Source organism: Syngnathus acus, chromosome 4 (genome assembly GCF_901709675.1).
Source record: "Syngnathus acus chromosome 4, fSynAcu1.2, whole genome shotgun sequence".
Classification (NCBI taxonomy): domain Eukaryota; kingdom Metazoa; phylum Chordata; class Actinopteri; order Syngnathiformes; family Syngnathidae; genus Syngnathus; species Syngnathus acus.
The window spans coordinates 10,948,728-10,961,520 of record NC_051090.1 but is presented as its reverse complement, the minus strand read 5'-3'; the positions used below and the strand labels follow the sequence as shown (position 1 = coordinate 10,961,520).

At 49.5% G+C, this 12,793-nt stretch overlaps 2 protein-coding genes across 2 annotated transcripts; one reads left to right on the top strand and one right to left on the bottom strand.

Annotated features, from left to right (window-relative positions):
- The first annotated feature begins 668 nt into the window (after positions 1-668).
- Positions 669-3,345, top strand: igfbp1a (insulin-like growth factor binding protein 1a). Its single transcript, XM_037249554.1, has 4 exons — positions 669-1,244; positions 1,414-1,583; positions 1,820-1,948; positions 2,240-3,345. The coding sequence occupies exons 1-4, from the start codon at positions 860-862 to the stop codon at positions 2,348-2,350; spliced, it is 795 nt and encodes a 264-aa protein (XP_037105449.1). The 5' UTR covers positions 669-859; the 3' UTR covers positions 2,351-3,345.
- A 351-nt stretch (positions 3,346-3,696) lies between these two features.
- On the bottom strand, positions 3,697-12,592 carry igfbp3 (insulin-like growth factor binding protein 3). The gene is made up of 4 exons (XM_037249552.1): positions 11,941-12,592; positions 10,386-10,645; positions 10,119-10,238; positions 3,697-5,992 (listed from the first exon to the last, which is right to left on the bottom strand). The coding sequence occupies exons 1-4, from the start codon at positions 12,305-12,307 to the stop codon at positions 5,873-5,875; spliced, it is 867 nt and encodes a 288-aa protein (XP_037105447.1). The 5' UTR covers positions 12,308-12,592; the 3' UTR covers positions 3,697-5,872.
- Positions 12,593-12,793: the final 201 nt, after the last annotated feature.

Genomic DNA, 12,793 nt, shown 5'->3' with positions numbered 1-12,793 from the left:
TTGGAGGCCAAATTGCGACCTCACAGCTCACGCAAAAGACCGGATTTCAATTTCTCAGTGTGTCCCAAGCGGGAACCGTCAATTACACAAATGTTTTGACTCAATGCGCGGATGCACTCTTTCTCTCAGATTGGAGCCAGTGTGTTCTATTCAAAGGCCCACGCACTGCGAGCAGACGTGCGCAACAGCATTTTCGCTCATTACTGTATTGAGTTTCCCAAACGGGATGTAAAAAGTTCGCGGAGCGCACCATGAATGGGGGCAGCTCCAAACAAAGAAGGCTTATTCACACGGGCGCTGAAAGAACCACGTCACCGTGCACTCAAACCGATTCATTCAACAATAAAACTGCATGTGAGAACATTCCAAGTCGTTATTAAAAAAAAAAAAAAATCGCCTAAAGGACAACTATTTTGTCGTGGAGCCTTATAAAGTGATTAAAGTTGTTTTAGTGTGACACCCCGGTGGGAAAATCGTGTGTCCTTGCTTACAACATTGGTGTCCTCACTGGTCCACAATATGCGCAAGCACGGACTATTCCAAAATAAATATTGACGGGATTGTTGTATTCAAATGAGCTGGCGGGCTGACCGTCGGTGGGCCAATCAGAGGCCAGGCTATCAGTACACCTTCTTTTCTGAAATCATTCATAACGCCGATGCGTCAAACACACATACACGAGCCGGCGGCTATAAATAGGGCTGCGCGCAACGCACACAGAGACATTTCACCCCCAAATCAAAGGAAACACTCTCGTGAGCGAGATACGCTGGGAAACCGTATAACGGCTGACTTTTGACCATTCACTCGATCGCGCTGCAATTTGTGTCGTTGCGTAGTGTAGTGTAAAGGCTTCGAGATGCTTTGGGGTGGATTTTACGTGAAACACGTCGTGGTGGCAGCTGTGTGCTCCGTGCTGGCAACAGGGACAGTCACGATGGGGTCCCCGGTGTTGGCGCCGGAGCCGATCCGGTGCTCGCCGTGCACTCCCGAGAGGCTGAGCCAGTGTCCGCCGGTGGATCCCGGGTGCGCGGAGGTGCTGAGGGAGCCCGGCTGTGGATGTTGTCCCGCCTGCGCCCTGGCGGCCGATGAGCTGTGCGGCATCTACACGGCGCCGTGCGGCTCCGGACTGAGGTGCAGCCCGAAGCCCGGGGACCCCCGACCGCTGCATTCTCTCACCCGGGGACAAGCCGTGTGCACGGAGAGCTCCGAGCCCAAACCGACTGAGGAGCTTCAGACACAAGGTAGGCCTTTTTCCCCCCAACCGCTTCCTACCACACGATCTAATTTATCCAGCTCAATAAATAAGCCGATTGTTCCTCTCACAGCCGTTTTTTCTCTTTTTTCTCGTCCCCCCCCTCCCCCCTCACGGACATCCGTTTCAATTCATCGAATTCAACGTCCCTCCTCCAGATCCGGGCGAGCAGGAGGCTGAGGTGGAAAATGTCGCCGTGGTCTCGGACCCAGGCTTCAGTTACTACCTCCCCGGCCAGAATAAGCCATACGACCCGAGGGCGGCTGCCGACGCGCAGGAGAGCATGAAAGCCAAACTCGTCGCCATCCGCAAAAAATTAGTCGAGCAGGTGAGCACGGCAGATCCCCAATCGGCAGGCTTACGGACGCCACTGTCAATTCATCCATGGGAATTTTGTTGCTAAAAGTTTTACAAGATAGATGGTACGATGGGCGCTGCCACTAGGGGGAGCCCATATGCTATTTGATACGGGGTGCAGTTGGTGGTTTTCAGCCTACGTGGTGGCTGGCTCCAATGTGGAGAGGCTTTTGTTTAACCCTCCCGTCGCCGGTTTGCTCCACACAGGGGCCTTGTCACATCGAGCTGCAAAGAGCCTTGGAGAAAATTGCCAAATCGCAACAGAAACTCGGAGACAAGCTGACCAGATTCTACCTCCCCAACTGTGACAAACACGGGCTTTACAAGGCCAAGCAGGTTGGTACCAGCACTGCGTGACCAGCATGAGTCCAGAACAAATTTCGCAGTCAGTGCTCTTTCTAATATTCTTGAACAGTTTGCTGTCAATATGATGCAGTCCAGTTATACACTTGTGCAAATACAATCAGCACAGCAGTCGCTTGCGCTCAGGACACGAATTAAAATGTCGATACTGGCTGAATAAATAGTGGACTGCTACACACGCAAAACGTGTGCATGATCCAAATGAATCTATAAGAACTTACTTTGACGTGGAAGGTCAATTGAAATGATTTGCTCTGTCCATAGTGTGAATCATCTCTGGATGGCCAAAGGGGACGATGCTGGTGCGTGAACTCCTGGAATGGCAAGCGGATTTTAGGCTCCGGCGAGCTGTCGGCGGATTCCGAGTGCTCTTAAGCAAGAATCTCCCAAAGAAAAAGAAGCGAGCCACTGATTTTCCATTTTGATAGCTGTTTATTTATTGACCCATCCTTGGTGGTGTTTGAATCAGGTACACTGTTGTTGTGGGACTGCCATCGCCCCGTTCTGTCCCAAAGAGAAGAGCAAGAGTCTATTTTTGCTTTTCAAAATGGAGATTTTAATATTGATACGTATTTACTTTTCAGTCTATTTATTTCAGTTGGGTTGAATGTGTGCTGTTGTTGTGTCATTATTATTATTTTTGGTATTTATGACATTTCTGTGTTACTGTTATTTTTTTTATTTTTATTGGCTGTTCAATGTGTATATATTTATCTTAGCCCTGACTAACTCCATTGCTGAGTTGAGCTCGTTGTACCGTCGAAGTTGTCTGGAGGTTTGCTTGTGACAAACCAAGCGAGAATGAAAGCACTGAGCGTTTAAATGTCAATGATTGCTGTTGTTGTTGACTTTTTTTGCTTTTAAATATTTTGATATCATTTTCTACATTGCTGCCATTTAAATGTCTTTCAAGACCTGATGCGAATCAGCATCAGCTCTTGGGAGTGACTGCAAGGCTGTCCAATTGGAACAAGGACGTAGTCTCAAAAAACATCTCCCCGGCCGGGTTCCGCGCGGGCGCCGCCATTTTGACGCACCTCCGCTCAGACGGGTATTTCAACATTTACCTACCTCCAGTATTGATGTGTCCTCTCGCAATTGTGTTTGTGTGTCTGTCGACAAGACTTGCTACTCGACCTCGTATGTTGCCGTTCTCTCGGGATAAGAACACGTGACCACATGGAAGGAGTCCCACGCTTGAACCGTGCCGTGGTTCTCGAGTGGCGCCTCTCTTCTGATCTACATGCTGCTGTTGGAGAGGATTGTTTCTATTGATTCCAAAGAGACTAACCGACCGCTTGCTCACTTTTGTAATTGAGATGTAATGTAAGAACTCCAAAGGTGATATATTTAATAAAAACATGACTTAACCCCGGCTTGTGCGTGGTGCTATCAAAGGGGAGGCGGTGTTAACTTTAGCCAGCTGGGGCCAGGCCGTTGAGCAGCGCGCTACCTTTTGACCCACGCTGTTTGCCCCGCTCGGGCACAGGAATGCGCTTCGGCCTCCCGTGTCCGCTGCCAGCCCGCCTGGCACCGCCGGATTTATTTTTATTCTTTACAAATGGAACCTTCGCTTGATCCTTATTGACACATTCCGAGACAGAATGATTGCATTGGTGGGAAACAGCAGCAGATTTGTTACTCCGCAGAAGCGAAGACGACAGAGAGACGCTTTTCCGATGTTGTGCTGCAATACTCATAACCAAACAAAGTGACAAACGTCATTTTCACGTGTTCATCTTTTATTAAAAAAAACACAACAACATTAAATACAAATGATATTTCAAAGCAAACCGGTTTCGTGATTGGATAATGCAATACATGTGAGGTTTCTAGTTTAGTATCAAGAAATGCTCCAAAAATAAACTTGGAAGGATCAAACTGACATTTAAACTGTGCACAGAGATCCTTAACATGGCCAGCGGGCAAAAAGGTCAAAATAAAAAAAAAAACTGAGTGTCAACCTGGCTTTGAGGCAAGATGGCGGCGTGGGCAGACGTAACGTTGTGAAAAAGTCGCCAGTGGAGAAAAGGAGCAAGAGAAGAAATTGGATGTTACAACGTCAACATGAAGTAGTGATTCCATTCCCCAAAAAGCATTTTGAGTTTGCTGTGCAATTCACGAGAAACCGAGTTTGGATCAGCTTATAAATCTTTTCAGATAAATAGTTCATATTTGGAAGAACTGTTTGCCGAGTGGCCAGAAAATACAAAAAGACACATGTAGGGAGGAAATAGCTTTGACATCTTGATTCCTTGTCCTCCCCTCGCAACAAGTCTCACAGTACCGCCGGGCTCGGGTCTCTCAATTTGAGCAAGTGCTAGCGAGCTACTGGGACGCCAGATCCTCGGACACCGGCGGGCCTCCTCCCGCTCGTGTCGATCTTTGCTAGCGCGGGCGTCCACCTTGTACACATTTGTGGGCAAGCTTTGATCAAAGAAACACAACAACAATCAAAATGCAAATAGTTGCAACGAAAGGAAAATTTCTAAAGGCCTTCGCTATGCTCACCCGCCAAAAGTCCTGGTGCGGCTTCCGTTTTTTTCTCCTTCTTTCTAGCAACCCCAGCCTGGCCGGTTTCTGACTTACAGTACACAAATTGAACATACACTGCCTGTCAGGAAACGTACGCAGATGCAAAGAGGCCCAATTTTGATTTGCACAGGTGCAGCTAAAGTGCTTTAAGTGCTTGTGCTTGTAGCATAGGGGTAGCCTGCACCAGCGGCGGGGTGACCCAATCCCGCCGGGCTCACACGTTTCAACAAGCCGCTGACAGGACGCGAGGAGCTCTATTGTTTTCGAGTCGCGTACAAAAAACAAACAAATGGGACAGACACGGCCAAAGGATGGGATCTCAGCGCCGCTAGGACGGACAAGAACGAGAAGCAGAACCAGGACAGGATCGGGAGGATCGTAGACGGACAGGAGCAGGTGGTGGCAAAAGACGAGAGGAGGAGGGTGCACTGATCCCTTCCACAACGGTCCGTCTGTGATAAAAGCTCATCACGGAATTGCTGATGCCTCTGCGATGACAAACATCAGCTTTGGGCTATTTTCTGATGCCACCACTGCTATAATACTTTGCCGTAGACCGAACATGAACTCGTAGATCCGAGTGGCTCAGACAGGTCCTTTAATTCAATAAGAGGTGTTTTAATTCAAGAAGTTGATTTTTAATTATCTTTCGATTGCTGTAATTGCTGCTAATTACATGTACGGCTGAGGGGGTGTATTTGATACTCAAGATCGATTTGCTATCGCGGTAAGGCATGTAAAAGGTCACGTTTAAGGCACGATCCGGTCTGCAGCTGATCCTTTCCTGCTACAAGCAGTTGAGCGGCGAGATGGATGCAGCCGTGAAGTTGCGCGAAATAGGAAGACGATGCCCTGCCGTGCCATCATCCTGCTCTTCGGAAGCGACCCTGAGACACTTGTTTTGATTCGTCCAATGGTACAAGGCCTGCACTTGCTTAGCCATGTAGCGCTTAGTATCGACACAAACACTTTTTGGGAAAACACTTCTTGTGCAACATGCAGCCATAGACGAGATGCAAGCGATCCCACTTGGACACGAGCGCCGGCAGACTGGCGCTGGCACGTTCGCAGACGGACAAACATTGATACGGAGGCGCTGCATTTTGGGGCTCACAGTCACAAAGAAGTTCTTTAAAAGTGAGTGGAAAATTCCCTCATTTCTCTCCCTTCCTAGCAAAAATAGTGCACATGGTGAAATTCTTGGCGTTTCAAAGTTTTCTTCCTTTTAGCTTGAACGTTTTCTGGAGAACCAACAGAGGAACTCGGCACGGAACAGGTAGTTGCGATGGATGGGCAGCTTGGCGGACAGGTGCTCCACCCCTTCCCCTCTCTTTCTTTGCCTTTCTTGCTTCCTCGCTTCCTTCATTGGCTCTCCCGGTTGTGACACTGTTTGTCGTCACGATCGTCATAGCCGGGCAAGGGCTGTCCGTATTTGTCCACACACCAGCAGTATCCCCGCCTTCGGCCCTTGGACGGACGGCACTGCAAAGAGAAGAGGTGGCGAAAGTTCAGTCTCGTCATCAATGACGGCAGGCAAGACTGCAGGTGGTTCCCTCACTTTGACACATCTCACATGTTCCTCACCTTCCATCCTTCGCCGAGCATTTTGGGCAATATTTTGAAAACAGATTAGGGTTCCCATGGTGAAGAATAATCCGGGTAGGAACGTCCATCTAGAAAGGTGGATGTGTTTCTTCTAAAAATAGTTTAGCTACACCTCCATGGCCAAAGTAGGCTAAGCTGCAGGAGAGCTCCAATAAGACAAAGGTCAGTCATTGTTGACGGAGAAACGAGATTTCCCCAAAGCATGCAAATCAACGGGTGTTGCCTGACCCATGACGGATTCATGACTTGACGACGTGGTGTGACCCAAGATTTTTGTCCGGAAGAGTCCGTAAATGCTAAAAACATACTAAGCTGCTGCATTGTGCAAGATGATGTGAGTATAATGATCAGAGTGATGCTTTCACAACATGAGCAACATGCAAATCAATCTCTTTCCATCATTTGGAAATGGAAGGCTCGGAATGAGAAACACTGAGTGAGAAAGTGTGACGGTAAACACGCCGTTGCTAAAATATTTGCCAAGGCCAGTCGGAGGGTTGCGGGGAAACCAATGATGCTATTCTGGGAGTCTGGCAGAGACTCAAAATCATCTGGAAATGATTATGGCCTGCGAGTGCACCAGGGCGAGTGCACCAGGGCGTGTGCATGCTCTCCCCCAACCCAAACGTATGTCAACAAGCAACATGTTGCGCAAATCAGCGAGGACGCACAAATACTTTGGCTCGCGTCATTCACCCTAACCCCACCGTATTTTTCTGGCCCAGTCCAAATGGAAGAAAGGCACGTAAGGTCAGGTCCAAGGCACATCAAAATACAAGCACACGCATGTGCACCTCAGCACTCGTATAAAATGGCCCACGGCTTTTGTAGAGTGGCAACTTTATGAGCTCAACACCATGTACACATTGAATGCCACATTTCTTTGGGCCGGGCTTTGCATTGGTGCATGATGTATAATCCTGGTGGCCAATATCTTTTTCATTCCTTTCGGGAAACACGGATGCGGCACACGATCAGGCTTTGCGTGAGTGTGAGCAGGTGTCAGTTTCCGGTGTAGTCAAGAGACGATCAAAGGCTCTTCATGGCCCTGTTCAAATACGAAAGCAGCGACGACTGCTGCCGTCTAGGTCCGACATGTCTCATTCGGCTGATGCTAACAGTGTTGAGGTTTTTGTTTTCTTTTTGGATTAACTCCATTTCCACCCCCCTTGTCCTCTTGTTTTTCTCTGTTTTTGCCCCCCTCCCCTCAAAACCCCGCCCTCTTCTTCTGTAGCCTCTTTAGGTGCCCTCAACTCTGTGGCCAGCTTCTATTTTAGACCTGACCCAGCGGGCGAGAGGAGCTTAACATTGTGTTACTCTGCCCTGCTTAATGATGACACTCAATGTGTGTATGTCAAGGGGAAAGAGCGAGGAGGGATAGGAAGTATTCTGTAGTACGCAACGTATGCGTCGCCCGGTTGCTGGGCTACCTTTCAGTTTCCACTCAAGTTGCCCTTGCAGTGCAAATGTCTGCATGCCTTTTGCAAAATGTGGAGGCCAACCAGAATCCAAGAACAGTTTGAGGACGTTTTAGGAGCTGCCAATCGGGAAAACAAAATCAAACAAATTGAGAAATAATACAAATGTGTGTTTACAGTCAGCATCATTAAGGCGACATAAAGGCCGCTTGTGTTACAAGACCCAATGTTGACCCGCTGAATGACAAATAACGGAATGGCCAAATTTAAACGCGTGTTTGTCGATTATATTCTTAGACATGTTGGTATTGGTTGCTCAACTCATGAATGTTACATGATACAAACAGCCAACATGGCTGGCTGACAGGGAACAAAGGCTCAATTAAAAATCCGGCCATGGTACAGAGCATGTGAGAGAGTTAAAATAGCAGTCTGAAAGGTTGAGCAGTTATTATAAAGTGATTGCGGTGGCCGCATACATTTGCGCACATCCCCTCAATACGGCAGCCCTGCCTGGCGCGAGGAGGAGTGAAGGAAGGAAGGAAGGAAGGAAGGAAGGAAGGAAGGAAGGAAGGAAGGAAGGAAGGAAGGAAGGAAGGAAGGAAGGAAGGAAGGAAGGAAGGAAGGAAGGAAGGAAGGAAGAAAACGGGCACACAGGCACCTGGCTGCCATGCTCAGGCCGCCGCCCCTCCCCCCTCCTCTTAACACACACACACTAACTCTGAAACTGTTGTCCCATTCACAAGCGCGTGCATGCAGGCTGATTCCAGGCCAAGCAAGGAAGGAAGGCCTGGATGAGTGCAATCATGGAATGGATAGGATGGCATGGATGATACACTGGCACAATGCTCACTCCCCAAAATCAATACCGGAGAGAACGTGTGTGCGTGTGTGTGTGTGTGTGTGTGTGTGTGTGTGTGTGTGTGTGTGTGTGTGTGTGTGTGTGTGTGTGTATGTGCATAAGAGTCAGACGGGAAGGGAGAAGTTTCGAGATTGATGACTGTAATGAATGGGTCAGCGCAGGCTACGCGTGGCCTGGGCTGGGATACTGAAGCAATTCATTTAGCTGCAGCTAAAAATAGCTTGTTCTTTGGCCAAGGTAGACTCACACAGCTCAGACGCCTCCCAAGGCACTCGGATTACCAGCAACACACGTATGAGATGCACATTGACACTTCATTCAAACTGCACATTGAGCAACTTGTCTGTCAGTGGCATGTTTTCCATCCGCTATGTGGCTCCACCCCAAAAAAGATTTTGAAAATAAAAATCAATAAATAGAAGGCCAAGTGTTACTTTTTTAGTTGGGTTGATGATTTCTGATTTAAAATATGGTTTGCAGGCGTTAGTGTTGAGGTTAGCGTTGGGGTTATTCTATAATCTTTGTCTTTGCGGGGCCCTCTTTGGCCTTTAACATTACTTGACCATAAACTGGTCGAACTGACAGCGAGGAATCGCGGAGGTGAATCCTCGTGGGGAGCAGTTGACGGCAGCAGTGAAGGTGAAAACATGTTAGCAGTTTGAAACGATCGGAGAATGAAGTTTCAGTTAATCATAGTGTAAGTTTAGGCCTTTTTTCTTCACTCAGCTCAGCCCCTCCCATTCCTAGACACCCCCCCGTGCAATCTCCTTTTCACAGTATTGTCACCCTAGACGGTTCACACGGTCTCCTTTTCAGCGTATTTCCGGTCATAAATCTGCAGCACACGGTGAAGACGCATTCCCTCGGATGGATTTAAGAGCCTGCACCCCCGCAAGCCTCCAAATAAGCCAAGGCCGATAAGGCTTGGCACGCTCGCGTAGACTATGAGCAGAGCTGACACATTCCTGATGGATATTTGTTGACAGAACCGAGTCAAGGAACAACGAAGACCCTTGTTTTGCAAACCGGGACGAAACGGCGCTTTGGCCGACGTTACACGACAAGAGCATCTCTCTGATGACGTGTGCGTCCGTTGTGGCTTGTTTTGATTGTCCAATCGCGCTACTCTCCACCACGATGCAATACCCCGGACAAAAACCCCAACACAAGAAAAACGTGCCTCAAATGCACTGTTGTAGTTCTCGTGATTAGTCTCGACACCACTTCTCAACGGTGGCGTTGCCATTTGTGCAACATGTTTGAGTGTCCTCAACTCCTCCTTCTCAAGTAGGTTGACTTTGGGTGGCCTGAGCCTGGACCACAGACGAGAAAAACTCAACCACCATTTGTTCTTCGCCTCACCAAGAGAAGCCCACGCCTCCTCCACCAAAACTACCGCCATCCATACATTCCGCTGGCGCCACATCTGCCGTGCCACACACGCTCCAGAACCGCATTCTTCCAGGCCTGCCCCCACACACTCCCACACCGCACACCTGACCGACCTCATTTCCTGTCAGGCATGAGTCAGACGCCTGCACCGACTGCACTAATACATGGTTGCAGTCATTCCGATAATATAGTGTTGATGTGGCTGTCAAGGCAACCGGAGCAGCAAAAAGGAGGGGGGGGGGGGTGTGACTTGTGAGGATTCCATCAAAGTGCTCAGACATGTGCTGGGTCTGTCTACAGGTGTGTTTTGCAGAAGGTGTGTAGGGGTCACCTGTCTTTTCTTATAGAAGCCTCTTCTGTCACAGTTGGGTATGCGGAAGCCTCTTGGGTTGAGCGGGTTGCTGATTTTGAGACCGTTGAGTATGCTTTCCATCTCCCGTCGACATGGGCCCTGCACACACACATGAAATCGAGAGATTTGTGTTTGCAAAAAAGACACTTGCATAGAACGCATGCCCTGCAAATTTTAAATCAAATCAAATCAAATGATGTAGCATTATTTAGTTTTTTGGCAGACATCTGCTTGGGTTTGACTTACATACGCGGTTTCCCGTTTGTTCTCCAAGGAGAAGTTCTGCATGTCCATATTGGCTCCCTCTGACACTGACTCCACTTTGTAGCTGTGAGTCTTCCTGTTCTGCTCTTTCTTTATCAGCTTGTTGTGCAAGGGGGACCTGGGGTCCATCGCGCCTCTGCTCGGCCCCCCTTTGACAGTCGGCGAAGAGGGCGACGCGCTCGACGTGCTCAACGTCACCGTCTTGTTGGCAAGACCTTCCTCCACCTGATTTCGTCCACTGTCTGCACGAGGAAAATAAAACAAAGGCTCATCAGAACATCAATTACAGAATGTTTGGCGCCATCAATGAAATGCTGTTTTTATTTTGGAATCCTTGCTTGTTAGTTTGACTGTTTGTTAGCTGGAAACTTTCTGGTCCAGCAAGGAGGACAGACGACAACAAGACGGGCTTGCAGTTACGTGGGATCCAGTCTACACTTAAGTCTGCACGCGCGTTTAAATTTGTAGCAAGCGTCACAAAGGTCGAGTCATTAACAAGTTAGCCCAAAGCCAGCGACAGGACCACGCATATCATTTTTAATTGGGCTGTGGCAAACGGATCCGGTGTGATTCAAAGGGCAAAAAGTCGAGTCATTTTCATTCGCAAAGCATCGATTCAAATGGTGGCTTAACTCAGGGCGTTTGACGTATAGAGCAAGCCAATGTTAGCCGATGACAGAAGACTGCACACAAATTTGGGAACCTGCAGGCGGCTGCACTTACAAATGGACCAATGAGGGTCCACCTTGTCATGCGCAGTGGAGATGACAGTAAAAAAAAATGCAGTTTCCTCATCTTTCACCAAGTTGTGTGTGTTTGCAAGTGTGACTGGTGGATGGATGCTGCACGCAGGCCAACCGATGTGTTTGCGGGACAATTTGGCTGCTGGGTGAAAGATTTGCTGCAGCCAAACCCAAAGGCCAAAGACAAGAAAAGCACACAGAGATTTGGATTCCTGACGTCAGCATGCCTAAACCACACAAGAGTGTGTGTATTCACACGCTGTTGGCCGTGTGTGCCGTCTCACCACTGTGAACACACCGCCGTGCTCGTTCCACCAAATATCTTGAGGTTGTAGCGAGATGGGGGGGGGGGGGGGGGGGGGGGTGGAGGGAAAAGTGCCTTGTCAGCGATGAGGGATGATGTAGCGCTAAAATGCCGAGCCACATTCCACAACAGCGTGCGCAAACACATCAAGTTTGCGGGTGGTTGAGCGCACAGTGCAACAAATGTCACTGCTGTGGAATTTGTTGAATGATATTAATTCGCTCTTGAGTCAAACGTGGCCTCTTAAGCCACTAAAAGCACTGAGGTAAAGGCAAGGTGCAAAAGAAACCAACATGACATTTTGCGATCGAGCGATATCTCCTCTGGAAGACGCCACGCCAGGCAGCAAGCCCAAATCTGCTCATGTCAAAAATGAAGCATTGCAAAGTGAGCAGCAGCAGAAGCAGCAGCAGCAGCAGCAGCAGCAGCAGCGGCAATGACGCTCGCGATTGGCAAGCCTCGCGTGTCACGCTCGCGAACCGTTGCCTACCTTGTTTTTGCGCCGGAACCAGGATGCCGTGTAGTTTTTTGGACGGCGCGCTCGCGCACACCCCCCGTCCCTCCAGCAGAGCTTGCAGGGGCCGGCTTTCCCCGAGCTGCTGCTGGCAGGTGAGCGCCGAGCCGCAGCGCGCCGTGTACACTCCGCACGGCTGCCCTCGGCCGAGGGCGCACGTCACGCAGCAGCCGCATCCCGGCTCCCGCAGCCGCTCGGCGCAGTCCTTGGGCAGAGGCTTGCACTGCAGGAGCGCCGCGGCGTCGCACGGCTCGCAGCGGACCACCGGCCCCACGGCAGCGACACCCGATCGCGCGAGCACGGCCAGCGTGGCCGTCAGACACAGCAGGCAGAGCGCGGGCATGGTACGTGCCGATTGCGTTTGTCACAACGAGTGGACGCAGTTGGAGTTTGCTCTCGGTGGCGCTGCGAGCCGGCTGGCCTTCTCCATCTGTATTTTCTTTGACGCGCACTTCTCGTTTTATACAGGAGGGGAAAAGGCCAAGAAGTCACTCCCTCCCCCGTATGAATAATGTAAACGGAGAGTCCAGACATGAGGGACCGCGATAAACATCCGCTAGGAAGACGAAGCCGCTCACTCCGATGGGCCGGCCGTCTGCGCAACCTGCTCTGCTGCGCAATAGGAGAAAAGAAATTGCAGCGCATGAAAAAAAAAGTTGGGAAAAACTTGGACTTTGTGCATTTCATACTGCAGTGCAGGCGTTTGTGTTTAGTTGTCGTGACAGTTTTCTATCACCAATTGGTGGCTGAATTAAAGTGACTCAGTGAGTCAAAATTGCACTCAAGCTGACATTTGGAAAACGTTTCTTTGGAGGCAGTACAAAAATGT